This window comes from Cadophora gregata (assembly GCF_030347475.1).
Source record: "Cadophora gregata isolate MNR1 chromosome Unknown scaffold_8, whole genome shotgun sequence".
In the NCBI taxonomy this organism is placed as follows: Eukaryota; Fungi; Ascomycota; class Leotiomycetes; order Helotiales; family Ploettnerulaceae; genus Cadophora; species Cadophora gregata.
The window spans coordinates 1,862,245-1,876,011 of NW_026695931.1; the positions used below are offsets into that span (position 1 = coordinate 1,862,245).

The 13,767-nt window shown below is 46.2% G+C and overlaps 3 protein-coding genes across 3 annotated transcripts; 2 read left to right on the forward strand and 1 right to left on the reverse strand.

Moving 5' to 3' along the window:
• The first annotated feature begins 97 nt into the window (after positions 1-97).
• On the forward strand, positions 98-5,011 carry ONS95_014135 (uncharacterized protein). The gene is made up of 4 exons (XM_058507788.1): positions 98-480; positions 534-884; positions 937-1,774; positions 1,820-5,011. Exons 1-4 carry the CDS (start codon positions 332-334, stop codon positions 4,970-4,972), a joined length of 4,491 nt encoding a protein of 1,496 aa, XP_058356959.1. The 5' UTR covers positions 98-331; the 3' UTR covers positions 4,973-5,011.
• A 1,965-nt stretch (positions 5,012-6,976) lies between these two features.
• ONS95_014136 (uncharacterized protein) lies at positions 6,977-9,374 on the reverse strand (the record flags this gene model as incomplete). Its single annotated transcript, XM_058507789.1, has 4 exons — positions 6,977-7,397; positions 7,462-8,309; positions 8,383-9,037; positions 9,130-9,374. The coding sequence occupies 3 exons, from the start codon at positions 9,372-9,374 to the stop codon at positions 7,572-7,574; spliced, it is 1,638 nt and encodes a 545-aa protein (XP_058356960.1). The 3' UTR covers positions 6,977-7,397; positions 7,462-7,571.
• A 1,417-nt stretch (positions 9,375-10,791) lies between these two features.
• On the forward strand, positions 10,792-12,697 carry ONS95_014137 (uncharacterized protein). The gene is made up of 3 exons (XM_058507790.1): positions 10,792-11,258; positions 11,309-11,459; positions 11,517-12,697. The coding sequence occupies exons 2-3, from the start codon at positions 11,348-11,350 to the stop codon at positions 12,443-12,445; spliced, it is 1,041 nt and encodes a 346-aa protein (XP_058356961.1). The 5' UTR covers positions 10,792-11,258; positions 11,309-11,347; the 3' UTR covers positions 12,446-12,697.
• Positions 12,698-13,767: the final 1,070 nt, after the last annotated feature.

Sequence of the window (13,767 nt, forward strand, 5' to 3'; positions counted from 1 at the left end):
AAGTGTGGCCGAATCGCAAGTGTGGAGGCCTCAGGCATACGCGCGTCAGAGCTCCGATAGCTTCAAAGGCAAGGTGGCCATTTGATCCAACACTTTCGCCGAGGAAGCTATATATCAGCTTTGTTCTATAATTTTTTTTTTGCAAAAGTCTGTGAGATAAAAAAAGAATGCTGCGATTCGGTTCAACTTGACTCTAAGTTCTTCAAGTCCTTCCGCTGGCGGACAAAACAGAAGCTTTGTCATCTGAAGATTAAAGGTTCATGAAGTGCCAGAAATCTCCCCTAAGAAGCAATACAACATCCAAGAAGCTGGACAACTCCCACCAAACCCCATGATGGGACTCTTCAGTATGCCGTGGGGCTTGACAGGAACCCTATTGGCAACTACATACCTCCATTCCCTATGTGTTTCTGCGAGCCCCTCCATAAATGTCGCAATGAAAGCATCGTTCTCCTCTGCGCCGTATCTCCTGGAACTGCTGTATAAATCCCCATTTACTCCTAGACCAGGAACGGTATACTAATCGATCACAGTGAAACTGCTGGCAACGAGAATGCAACCTCATATTTTCCTTTGCTCGATCGAATTGCGGATGGGTATTTTTCGAAAGCCTCAACAGACAAAGAACTATTCGAGAAGTTCATGCAGGTATTAAGGGAGGATGGACATATGCTAAGCCCAGAGACTTTGTCCTCTTGGCAGTTTGCATTGTCTATGCGGGCATCGGCTCCTCGAATCGAAGCACATTATCAATATTACCTTACAGCTGCGGAACCATCTTTGAAGGCAGAACAAGATACGTCATGTCCTGTCTGGGTGCTCTTCAATGGAAAGCAGTACTGCTCGCCAGCTCTAGACGCTCACGGAGATATCAGTGGAGATTCGTAAGGTTCCAGGGTCGTCTGGGGTTTCAATGGCTGATTTTGTGTTCGTTAGGCAAGTTCAGGAGCTCCAGTTTGATCGAGTCCTTGGAAACCCTTTAGCACCCGCCTCGATTCTGTATGCGGATATCACCTCTCCAACTTTTGGACAATTTCACAAGACCCTGGTGAAGACTGCTCGCGAAGGCAAAACATCTTACCGGGTTAGGCACAGAAAGTCTCCATCTGCTGTGGAGAAGCCATTGATTATCCCTGGATATGGCGTTGAACTTGCGCTCAAGCGAACTGATTACATTGTGATCGATGATCGAGAGGAGGGCGAAAGCAAGCCAGGCAACCTAACTCCCGAGAAAGAGGTGAAGTTTGAGGATGAGGATGAAGAATTTGCAGATTTGAAACCCCTCTCTGCTTCGGAGCTGTTCTCCCTGGGCTTGAAAGCTTCAAGTTTTATCCTGCAGAGCGAAAATCCTTTGGATTCGCTTGTAAAGCTTTCCCAGGACTTTCCCAAGTACTCAAGCGCCATTGCATCCCATAATGTCTCGAGCGACTTTGTTGCTGAGCACGAATTCAACCGCGCCCAGTTAGTACCAGCCGGTGGCAACATTATTTGGATGAATGGCGTTCAACTGATCGAAAGACAAATTGAAGCCTTGGATCTGCTCGATACATTCCGCAAGGAGAGGAAGCTAATCAATGGCGTGAGAGCTCTTGGAATGACTGGGTCTCAAGCAATCCAGCTATTGTCTCACGAAGCCATCGCTACCGTGAAGGCTGAAAATGAACCTCAAAGATTCGATTGGAGAGATGACATTGAAGGAGGAAACGTGATTATTTGGATGAATGATATTGAGAAAGACAAACGATACTCGCAGTGGCCTACATCCCTGAATGCTGTAAGACCTTTTGATTGTTTTGAATTTCGTCGGCTAATTGTGTAGTTTCTCCAACGTGTCTACCCAGGCCAACTTCCCACTTGTCGGAGAGATGCTTTTAACGTCATTCTTCCTGTTGACTTCACTGATCCTCAGGATGTTTTGATCGTAGCGGATACCTTATTGAGCTTCGTTAAGAGGAAGCTTGCGATTCGCATCGGGCTCGTACCCTTGACGACGAACCAACATCAGGTGGAGCATGCGAAGGTCGTATATCATCTACTTGAGACATACGGTATTACGTCTGCCATGTCTTATCTCGAAGCTGCTTACACTAGAGAGAAGCTAACAGCACCTACTGCTGAAAGCTTCAAGACAGCAATTGGGGAGCGCAAGGTTCGAACAGACAAGAATAGTCTCACTCTTGAAGAGGTACTAAAGCCTGAGAGCTTCAAGGACCAAATCGAAGGATCACAGAAATGGATTCGACGATTGGCCGCCGATAGCAAAATTCCACCTATGTTCGTTGACGGAGTTGCGCTATCTCGCGATGAAAATTGGCTCCAGTCTATGAGCCAGAGAGTGACTACCGATCTTCAAATCTTGCAACAAGCCATTTTCACCGACACCTTTAACGAAGACAGCTGGTTGCCTCTATACTTCCTTGTGCAAGCATCAGTTCGACGTAATGCACTGATTATACCTGAGGACGAGAAGACTTTGAAGATCTTCGACGTCAACAAGCTGATTGGGGATAACCAGGATATCTTGAATATTCTCCCCCGCATCGAAGCCGATACGTCTGCAGCGAAAGCTGACTGGGCTCACATGATTCTCATTGCAGACCTGGAGTCAAAAGCGGGCGAAAAGCTACTTGCCACCGCAGCTGTCTTTCGCGAAGGCAATCCGTCGGTTGAACTCACCATCGTGCATAACTCTGGCACGGAAGCAACGGAACCAGGTCTTAGCAAAGATCTGTTTAGTCATATGTCCAACAATGAAAACAAAGCCTTTTCACATATAAACGATCTGACTGCTGTCTTGACGGCTGATCTGGCGGTACCCGGTCAGCAGGTACAGGATCATGCTGTCGAGTACTGGCGCGGAGCCGATTCTTTGATCAAGACTCTCGAACTTGTCCCAGGTCAAAATGCTATCTTACTGAACGGACGTCTCGTCGGGCCGATTCCAAGCGACTCGGATTTCGACGAAGGCGACTTTGCCCAATTACTGTCCTACGAAAGAGCCAAGCGCATCACTCCAGTTCATACAGCTCTAGAAGCACTTGGCCTGTCTGATAATGTCGAGAGTCCGCTCGCGGCAGCTAAGGTATCATCTCTCGTCGCCATCTCAACCATTTCTGATACCCCAGACGGCATCTTCGAGCAAGCATCGACTCTGAGAATGAGCCAATTTGGTATATGGAATTCTACTCATACTTCTCTAGAGACCGGCGATGCCTTGACAGCCAGCATCCATCTGACGGTGCTTCTTGACCCTGCAAGTCAGGCTGGACAGAAGTGGGTTCCAATCCTCAAAGTTCTCTCGGAGCTTGATGGTGTTTACATGAAGCTCTTTTTGAACCCCAAGGAGCGCTTGCAAGAGCTGCCTGTGAAGCGCTTCTACAGATATGTCCTTGATTCAAGGCCGACTTTTGATGATGCTGGTGCATTACTTCCACTCGGCGCGTCGTTCAAGGGTGTTCCACAAGAGGCGCTTTTGAACCTTGGAATGGACATACCACCAGCGTGGCTTGTCGCTCCTAAAGTCTCCATCTATGATTTGGATAACATCAAACTCAGCTCTATCAAGACAGATATCGAAGCACTTTACGAGTTAGAGAACATCCTTATCGAAGGACATTCTCGCGAAATCCCCGGTGGTGCAGCCCCAAGAGGTGTCCAGCTCGCTCTGGGCACTGAGAGGGATCCTCATACGGCAGATACCATCATCATGTCCAACTTAGGTTACTTCCAGTTCAAAGCAAATCCCGGCTACTACAAGATTGATCTGCTCGAGGGCAGAAGCGCCGAAATCTTCAGTATCGACAGTGTCGGGTCCAAGGGTTGGAGCCCAACGCCGGGCGACGAGAACACAGAAGTTGTCTTGATGAGCTTCAAAGGCGCAACACTCTATCCTCGAATCTCCCGCAAGCCAGGCATGGAAACCGAAGACGTTCTCGAGGCCAAGGCGGAATCGAAAATGGATTTTGTCTCCCGTGGTCTCAACTTTGCCCAAGGCATCCTTGGCAAAGGCAACAAGGGAGTTGAAAAGGAGGTCCAAGCAGACATCAATATCTTTTCGGTCGCTAGCGGACATCTCTACGAGCGTATGCTTAACATCATGATGGTTAGTGTCATGAAACACACGAAGCACACCGTCAAATTTTGGTTCATCGAACAATTCCTCTCACCCTCCTTCAAAGATTTCATCCCTTACTTAGCCGCCGAGTACGGCTTTAAATACGAAATGGTCACCTACAAATGGCCTCACTGGCTTCGCGCACAAACGGAAAAGCAACGCGAGATCTGGGGCTACAAGATCCTCTTCCTAGACGTTCTCTTTCCCCTCTCCCTCGATAAAGTAATTTTCGTAGACGCAGACCAAATTGTCCGCACCGACATGATCGAGCTCGTAAACCACGACCTCAAAGGCGCGCCATATGGCTTCACACCCATGTGCGACAGCCGCACCGAGATGGAAGGCTTCCGTTTCTGGAAGCAGGGCTACTGGGAGAAATTCCTCCGTGGCTTGCCATACCACATCTCCGCCCTCTACGTCGTCGACTTGCACCGCTTCCGCCAAATCGCCGCTGGTGATCGCCTCCGTCAGCAATACCACCAGCTGTCGGCCGATCCAAATAGTTTGTCCAACCTGGACCAAGATCTCCCCAATCACATGCAGAGTATTCTCCCCATCCACAGTCTCCCTCAAGAGTGGCTGTGGTGCGAAACGTGGTGTAGTGACGAAGCGCTGAAAGATGCGAAGACGATCGACTTATGTAATAATCCGCAGACGAAGGAGCCCAAGCTAGATAGAGCGAGACGACAGGTGCCGGAGTGGACGGTGTATGATGATGAGATTGCCGCCGTGGACAGGAAGAGGAAGGGACTGCCGCCTGTCAGTGCGGCTACTGCTATTACGGAGAAGAATACCAAGAGTAGGACGCTCGAAGTTGAGAAGAGCAGTAGCACGTTATCAAAGAAGGACGAGTTGTAGAATTGAGAGATGGACTTGAATAGTCGTGTAGATTAGAATACAATAGATTTGATTCCTAAGACTTTTTTTTAGACTGCCGCTCACTGATCTAGATGCATAAACTCGCCAAACCTATTCTGGTGCTGTTTGGAAGATGTTTCATGCTGGATTGACCCGTTTCCCGCGCTCTGGCTTCGACCCCCTTTGAGGTTGACGTCAATAAACACAGCTTTACCACGAGATACTACGAGCATGCCCCTCCAGGTTAGCAACGACCCCCCAAATATATAATCACGCACTCTCTCCTCAAATTGTGTAAAATGCCTAGCTCGTTTGCACGAGCCACCTACCACCAGCCCCTGTTTAATGCATTCTTCAAATTCCACATCTTCTTTATTTTGCTAATTCTATACTATATATGACCGTTCAGATTTCAGTTAAGATTTAGACATATGAGGGAGAGTTTCGCTGTCATTTTTCGCCACGCTGTCATTACATACTTGCTTGTCACTCTCGCCTTGTGCATAAGCATTCATCACTTGCGCAAGTCTCCATAGGCCGAGTTCTACTCAGACAAAGCATTCCATCACCTGCGTTATTCGACGTGTCCACATATTCAGCACATCCACTGACTATAGACAGATTTGTATCAAATTCATTAGACATCCTCTGAGTGCCTGTTGCGTCTGTCAATTCAGCATCCGACGTTAACAACAGAACCTTTCCCGGGAGTTGGCTTGGGAAATGATGCAAAGCTGATTTATTTGTTGGAAGTCTCCCCGAAGTCACTGGTGAATCTACTTTTCAGGTTCGTGATGTGGCATGAGCGTTGTATAAGATCCCCACCAAGACCTTTTTGAGTCTCCAGCTTTCTGCTCAGTACTTCAAGTGCTTTGCTGCTATGCTTGGGCTCGCAGATCCAGAATTTCTAGCCATATCACACACCGCTGAACATATCTCTTGACGCATCTCTTGACACATCTCCTGCCACATCTCTTGACACATTTCTTGACACATCTCTTGATCCGAGCTGCGTGGAGTACAGACTGAGAACAGTGTTGGGAAGGCGGCTTGTATTACCAACAAATTCCACATGGAAACATTCAATCTCTGTTGTCGATCTATTTGTGGCTATCGATCTCCAAATTTCTGCCGCCCTTAAAGAAAAATGGCATAATGGACCAGTTGAGACTACCCGTAACTTTCCACCAAAAAGTGGCCATGGACATGCGGCTACCTCAGCTGGTCTACTCTCAACGTGGCAAGTTGCAAGAGAATGTATCAAAGAGATATTTATCGATCGGCAGTGACATCTCTTCGCCACTGACTTCTTGCTTAGACTTTGACTTACACGAAAGCTCTTTTTATCCCAAAACACAGCACTTTCTGTTAAATTCTAGTTTTGAATTTGAAGACGGTAGAGATTTAACACGCTCACTCACATATAATGCCCAGTGAATTTGCAGACAGATATCGAAAGTACAGGCTAGCGGCCTTTCAGCTGCTGGATGGACATAGATAAATAACTCGGACTTTCCTTCGTAACTCGCTTCAAGTTGGTGTGTGCATCTCGAAGATGATCTATCGGAAGAATATTGAGCGGCGTTCTTTCTCTAGCTTCTCTTCCCCTCAACCCGGTCTTCGTTGGTGGTGATTCTGGGTTAACTTATGTATCAACATTTTGTAGGAGCCCAGATAATATCAATGCAGTAGAGTCATAGAAGTAACAGTAATGGTGTTGTTGTCATTTCTTTTGTTGCTGTCAACTTGGCGAAGCGCAGGTTGCAGGTTGTGCTCATGCCCTCAGATATACATAAAGACGATAGGAAAACACTTATGCAAACAGTCCGTTTAGTCAGATAGAAACGCCTGCTAGAAGTTGAAATTACATTTCATTTCCAGCATGATTGTATGGGCCAAAGGTCAAAAGGTTATATTCTCAAGCTGGATTCATTGTCCTCTTTGACAATCCAGTCGAGAGTATTTCTCCTACAGGGAGGTTCATTCAAAGTCACTGTGGATGAGAAGTCCTTTTTATGATTTCGTGTTCCATTTTGTATTCAGCTCCTCCAACCATGCCTTGGCTATTCCTTCCGTTACATCTCATTATCGCTGTAAGAACACAAAAGCGCCCCACGCATGACCAAAAAGATAGCAAAAATTGTCCTATGAAAGTCCCTTCAAAAAAAAAAAAAAAAAAAGAAAAAAAAATGTCCACTGAGGGCGCCCATACCAAAAGTTCTGACCTTGAGACTGGACAGGTTCGCGGAAACAATCTCTGTGGAATCGAACCTCTGCATCAGGCTATCCACCGGCAGTTGCCCCTCAGCTTCAGGTACGAGAGTAACCAGATCCTTTGTTGTCGAACAAAGCCAGGAGAAGAGGATGCAAGACGATAATTTTTACGCACCAAAGACTCTAGCAACGTCGTGTGTGCTCGAAACATGTGGGAGCTCTCCTCCTCATGTGAACCTAGCCACCAGACTCGAGGTTCCTCCCACCATAAATATGTGCAAGATACCCACCAATATCACAAGATTCCTGTTCGCCTAACTTTCATACAAGGGTATTTCGCGTTTAAAAGTGAAGTCAAGACAATCTGGACGTCAGATGAGCGAATTCACTGATATGGGGAGTTGTATCCACTGGGTGGATCCGACACAGAAGTGCCTTTCTTAATCTTCTCCTTGAGGAACTTCGGTATCTCAGAAAGCTGAGTCGCGAATTTCTTGGCGGGGATTGGCGTTGGAGGAGTCTTTCTGCGCTTCGAGGGACCATCCTCGCCTTCATTTCGGCGTCGCTTGCCACCCTTTGCCGACTTAGTTTCAGTGTTTGCTTCGTCATCTCCATCCACATCGGTGGTATCTTCGCCGGAATCATCAGAAGCGTCAGATGATTTTGAAGCATTATTATCGTCAGCCCGAATGCCACGAGGCTTGTACTTGCCGGTCAGACGTAGCAGCAGAGCAATGTCACCATATCTCATAGCCTGAACCTTTACTGTTTTGCCAGCTCTAAAAATGCCACCGACACGATCTTCCTTTAGCTTCTTTGGATTTTTGAGCTTGGGCTTGTCGATAGTGTTGTCTGCGTTGAGTCTAGTGCTTTGGGCGAGTAGCTCGCCTTTTTCTTGGGTGATGTCCTTGAAGTGGTCGAACATGATTTGCGCAATTTCGTCCCAGTCCACGGTTCTCTGAGTTTTCCCACTGACAATTGCAGCTTCAACGGCATCTTTGAGGACATCTTTTTCAGCTTGAGTCCATACAGTTGAGTGCTTGCCAATTCTTCCCTTCACCCGGCCTTTATTTTGTTCCAACCACTTGTTGAATATATCAATATCGACAGGATCATTCCAATCCTACAATGGCAAGTTAGCAAAATCTATCATTTCAAACATCTTCCAAATATCCCTTAGTGGTTGAAGTACTTACTATTGTAGCCCATGATGGGAACTGACGGACATCCTTGATGGAGGGGTCGTTCTTGGATTGGCGAGTCAGAAAGCACTGGTGCGGTGCGGGAATACCGGCGATGGCTTTGTCAAGAATTGTTCCTGGTACAAACTCCCATGGACCTCCTCGTGGAGGCTTGTGTGTGTAGTTACCTTGGACATTCGGACGGAGATCATCAAGTGTTGATGTCTCGGAAGGAGATGGCTTGGTAGCATTCTTGCCAGACCAGGTAGTTGTTGACCCATATAATGTTCTGAGTGGAGCTGTGAGCCGAAGCTCGATCTCAACGGCCTTGATGTACTCCTCTGGTGTTCGATGCGGATCGTCAAGCGCAGTCTGGATAATATCTGCGAGTGCTGGGATGTCATGGACTGGAGTAGAGACTTTGAAAATATGTCGATAGATATTGGCAACTCGATAGCCGGCAGCCACTGCTCTCGGGAACTTTTCCATGATTTCGACAAGTCCTTCGACTTCATCGTATCTCTTATTAGCTATATCCAAGCTAGCCACCACTGCAACTATAGCAATTGCCTCATCATCACTCAAATTGACGCGTCCGAGAATGGATTGGGCAGGTGCTCTGCGAATCGGCTGATCATCATCACCGACGGCTCGGGGGAGAGCATCAATCCTAGGTAGAAATGTTAGACTAAGGGCTTGATATTCCTGTACAGGCAGACTTATCCCTGGCGAAAGCAATGTTGGTAAGGATTCTTGACATACCATGGCATCAATACTGTGCGACACACGCCACAAAAGTCACCCATGATATGTTCCTCAGCTTGAACACAACGAGTATTGGTAATAGCTGAAATACGCTCAGCAATCAGGTTCGACGGTGTTAACTTGGCGGGAGCAACGGCGGAACCTGGGGATTTTGAAGAAACGAGAGTGGTATCATCGAGTGTGTTGCGAGATGAGGTCACAGCGGAACTATCGATCATGTCAAACCCCTTTTTAGCCTCCATGGTGGATTCTGAGAAAAGTTAGCGAATGCCAAATATTGGAATGCTTGAATGTGCCCAAAAAGAATGAGAAGTTGAAAGCTTCATCCTTTCGGCCATGAACGCGAAGCGAAAGGCGTTAATTATTTAATTTCGACATTTAAAAGCGCTAGCTTACCTTCAAGTTGCTTTGGCGTGTGTGGATATGTTGTCTGTGGAGTTATTGATACGCGTCCAAGACGAATAATGAGACGCTACACAGCTTTCCTTAACTGTTGAAGGATGTGTGGAATAGATTGTGAAGGTATGGGCCTGTTGGGAATCTTGTGAAAGTTTTGAGAGATTGAGGAAATTCGCAGGATAGATGAAGAGAGAGTAAGATTATGAAAGGTATGTGCATATTATAAGAATCTGCAAATGCACGAAACGAAACGTGAGGCAGTGACAGCTCAAATTCACCGCCTTCGCGAGATGTTAGCATGCATTAACAAAACAAAGTACAAGCTAATCCAAATAGGGAATGACTCTTCTAAGCTACAGCGGCGATAGCTGTTCATGGGAGACCAAGCCTGCCGAATACGCGAGACAACGCAGACACACCATTGTCCAGCAGGCAAGAAAACTCGAAGTGAACACTTGTTGGCCTAAAACATTCCTGAACAAGGAATAGTGAATGCAAGGATGATTGTAAAAATCTATTCATTAAATCCTATTGATGTTCATGTATTGTGATAAACAGCCTAATGAGGCAGCGGTGTTGTCCCTCCTTTGACTAGTGAAGTGATTGAGAAGGAAAGTTTTGCAAAGTCGCACAAATCACTCACCAGTACAAGTGAAGATGTAGTCAGAACCAGATTATCTACTTTGAGATCCCAATCGTTCCTTGACCTTTATTACTTCAATGAGGTTCCGCGTGGCCTGTCTATCTTCAGTCCGAGATTGTAAACAACGGCTGCGGAGAATGCTCGCTTATTGCCCCACTTGGCTCTCTCTCAGGTCCATGCAGGTGGGTGGCTTGGAAGGGCTCGGGAGGCTCCGCGAACAATGAAGACCAATAACCAACAAACAGTCACGATCATAAAACGACAAAGGAACATCGCATCATGGCAGATAAAAACAAGCGCTCTAGCATTTCCGAACAGTCTTAGGAATTACCCACGAGACCGAAACGTTAGCACAACATTTGCAGCCAAGGTTGAAGTGTCGATCTGGGGCTACCATCTGACTGTAATACCGATATTAAAGAAATATACTTTTTGGATGGGGACGAAAAGAGGAGACCTTGTCCACACCGTTGAATATTAGTAATTCCATGAATACTGCCACCAAATCTGCTAGCCTCAGGCCAAAGTTCAAAGAAGTGCACAAGCACATGGAACAATTTAGCTTAATGGCACTTCGATTTCTTCCGATGCGAAGAACGCCGAGGTGCACAAGCCAAGCTCTAGTCTTGCGACTGAAAGGATTACGACATCCGCAGAAGCCGAACATTTTATTCACATCGAAGTCTGTTCAGGATCGCTTAGCAACGTTCACTTGATATCAGAATCCAAAACAATGAGACGCAATGATATAATGCACTAGCAATACTGAAGAGCGTAGAACTAGCGAATGTCTGTTTTGGTTGGGACCTAGGTACATTGGCGTCTCACGTGACTCATCTCAACTCGCAACCGATTCACCTATTGACAAACAGAACGACAATTTTCACCATTCACATGTTGAAGCGCTCTACCATTTATCGACTTAAGTTGGACCAAGCCTCAACCTCAATATCTCTGTACTATCTCGTCAATAACAGTCTACTGAATCTCGTTCACCGTGGTGGTTGGAGATTGCTAAGCCCAGCTCTTGCTTGCTCAAAAGCCACCCTACTTCCTTGCGATTCCATAACCCGGTTTCTGCTAAGTATTGGCCTTCGTCTAGAAACTTTTCAACTTGCTAAGAATTAAGCTAAGTTGACAGTCAGACCTTGAGAAGCAACAAGACGTGACACCATGTCTTTCAGAGACAACAGCTCTATCGAAGACAATGGTGGTGACGAGAAACAAGTAATTACAGCTGATACAAACACCAAACGCCACGAGGGTATCGATTCATCGAAAGCCGGTAAGCTCACTTCATTTTCAACACGTTGCATCTTCTAGATAGCTGACTTTCAATTAGGATCCGACAGCTCTCAGGAATCGACTACTGTTGTAGACGTTCGGGGCAGCCTTGATGCTCACCAACAGCCTCATACGCCGACAAGCTCTTCGTCTACTACCCAATACGTATCCACTCCTCGTGGCACTTTGAAACGAAGGCGCTCCGCGAAGACCAATCCTCCTTTTGCTATCAAGGGCGTACGGATGGCAGACAACCCCAAGCACACCTTGAATAGCTTAGCCGAAGTTGGCAAGCCCGATGACTCGAAGATGCGGTTCAAACTGAAGATAATCGGTGGAGGATACACCAAGGCATTCAGATTCGAGGGACGTAAGAATCCCGAATGGGACAACAAGGAGTGGGTCAATGAGCTCAACAAATGGCGCATCAAAATCCTAAAGAGATACTTCAAGGCCGAAAATGCAGCTACGAACAACAAGAAGTCTGGTCCTCGGGTACGCTGGTCTTATGCGGAGTTGGAGTACTTGCGGATGCAGATCAGAAAAAGAGTTCGGTTCACTGGCACAACTCTTAGTGGCAAGGATTGGAAGAAGCTCACAGAACAGCACAACGAAAGATTCCAAGGAAAGATGGTCAGAGTTGGTGAGAAACTCGCGGGTGGAAGAGTTGCTGTGACTGATCAAATCATCGAAAGACGAAGCCAGGCTGCCATGACCGCCTTGTACGGGAAATACGACGATTTAAGACAGATCGTTCACGAGGAAATTACAGCTTTCGGCACCGAAGCGTCAGATGACACCCCAGCAAGCTACAACTCATCCCAAGAATCGAATATCTTTGAAGATTCTGATGAATTTGATGGCTATGATGAAGATGAGAGTGGAATTGTTGACTACGACTTGGAAAACAGTTCTGATGATGAAGATGAAGGTCGGCGTCCTATTGGACAACCTGTAGGAGGAAGGCTTGTTACAGCAGCTTCGTAGGCGGAAGTGGATTTATGCCAATCCTTCAAGTTTTCAAAACGCGCTGCAGAAATGCGGTCGAAACCCCTTTGAGATATTCCGGATTAGTTATGATTGGCGTTTTTTTTTTCAGTCTCCCTGCACTCGATTCTTTTCATAACAAAGCATTTGCCATTAGTGTCTCTGGTATTTTGCCTTCAGTGTGTGCATTCATTACCACGACAGAGTTCCCCTCAGTAAGCTATGAATTACAAATAGATAATTTAACTCTGATATTGTAATTGATGTCGTCGAAGCAGAGAACTCACCACTAACCATATTCATGTGTTTTTTTTCTCAATACAGCATCTTCTAGGAAGTGCTGAACTTGCTGTAACTGATTTTCGTGACAATATCGACTTCACGTAAACTTTGAACTTTCCGTCGAGCAGTCACTTTCATGTTTCGCTGCTCATAACGCTGGATTCCCTACCTGGAAATGGCTTTCATTTCGTCACACATCCATGTTGCAGCAATCTCTTGACCATGTCTCACCAATAAAACCGTCTGGATTTTCGAATAGGAAAGCAGTTCTGGCCCATGTGAGGTGTCTTGGACCTGCGGGCTTATTTTCCCACACCCTTTGACTTCAGGCTTCCTACTTTTGGAGTTGGAGTGTGTTTGTAATCATAAATCTAATCCATAAAATAGCTCGCGTATTCCCGCGGACTGTTCAAACATTCACAGAAATTTTCAATTCGCTTCACATCAGCTTCTGATTTTGCTTTCAATTGTAAGTATTTCCAGTTACGTAATTTACTTTGGAACGAATACTCCCTGTAAGTTGACATCAAAGTCTAGATTTGTTTAAATAATCGACACCTGGAGCAACCAATCTTGCCATTTATACTAATTGAAGTCAATCTTGTTCCCGTTTGAGTCGACGCAAGCGAAGTTCCACATCCTTGTGCTGAAAATATGGCTTCATCCTGGCAAACGAAATTTTATGTACAAATAAGTAATACTCAGACAGACTCATGATTCCTGTTCTAGAGGTGCGGAGTTGTTGCAAACATCCGATTGTTTGTTGCTTGGGAATCGCAAACTTGCAAAGAGCCGGAATGTAGGCATCCTGACAATGAAGCACGCGTGGTCTGTCTAGACATAAAACTGCTTCCTGACCGTTCTGGCTTGCTTCTGTGAATGAATGTACTTGAATCACAATAAACAGTGAAGAACGCGTCTCCTACAGCATCATTCTGATTATTTCGGAACCCAGAAAGCTTTCACCGCCTACGACATTCAGATTCGGAGTTCCTAGCGGGTCAAAAGAATTTTCGCCCGGACTCGGAGATGATCAAATG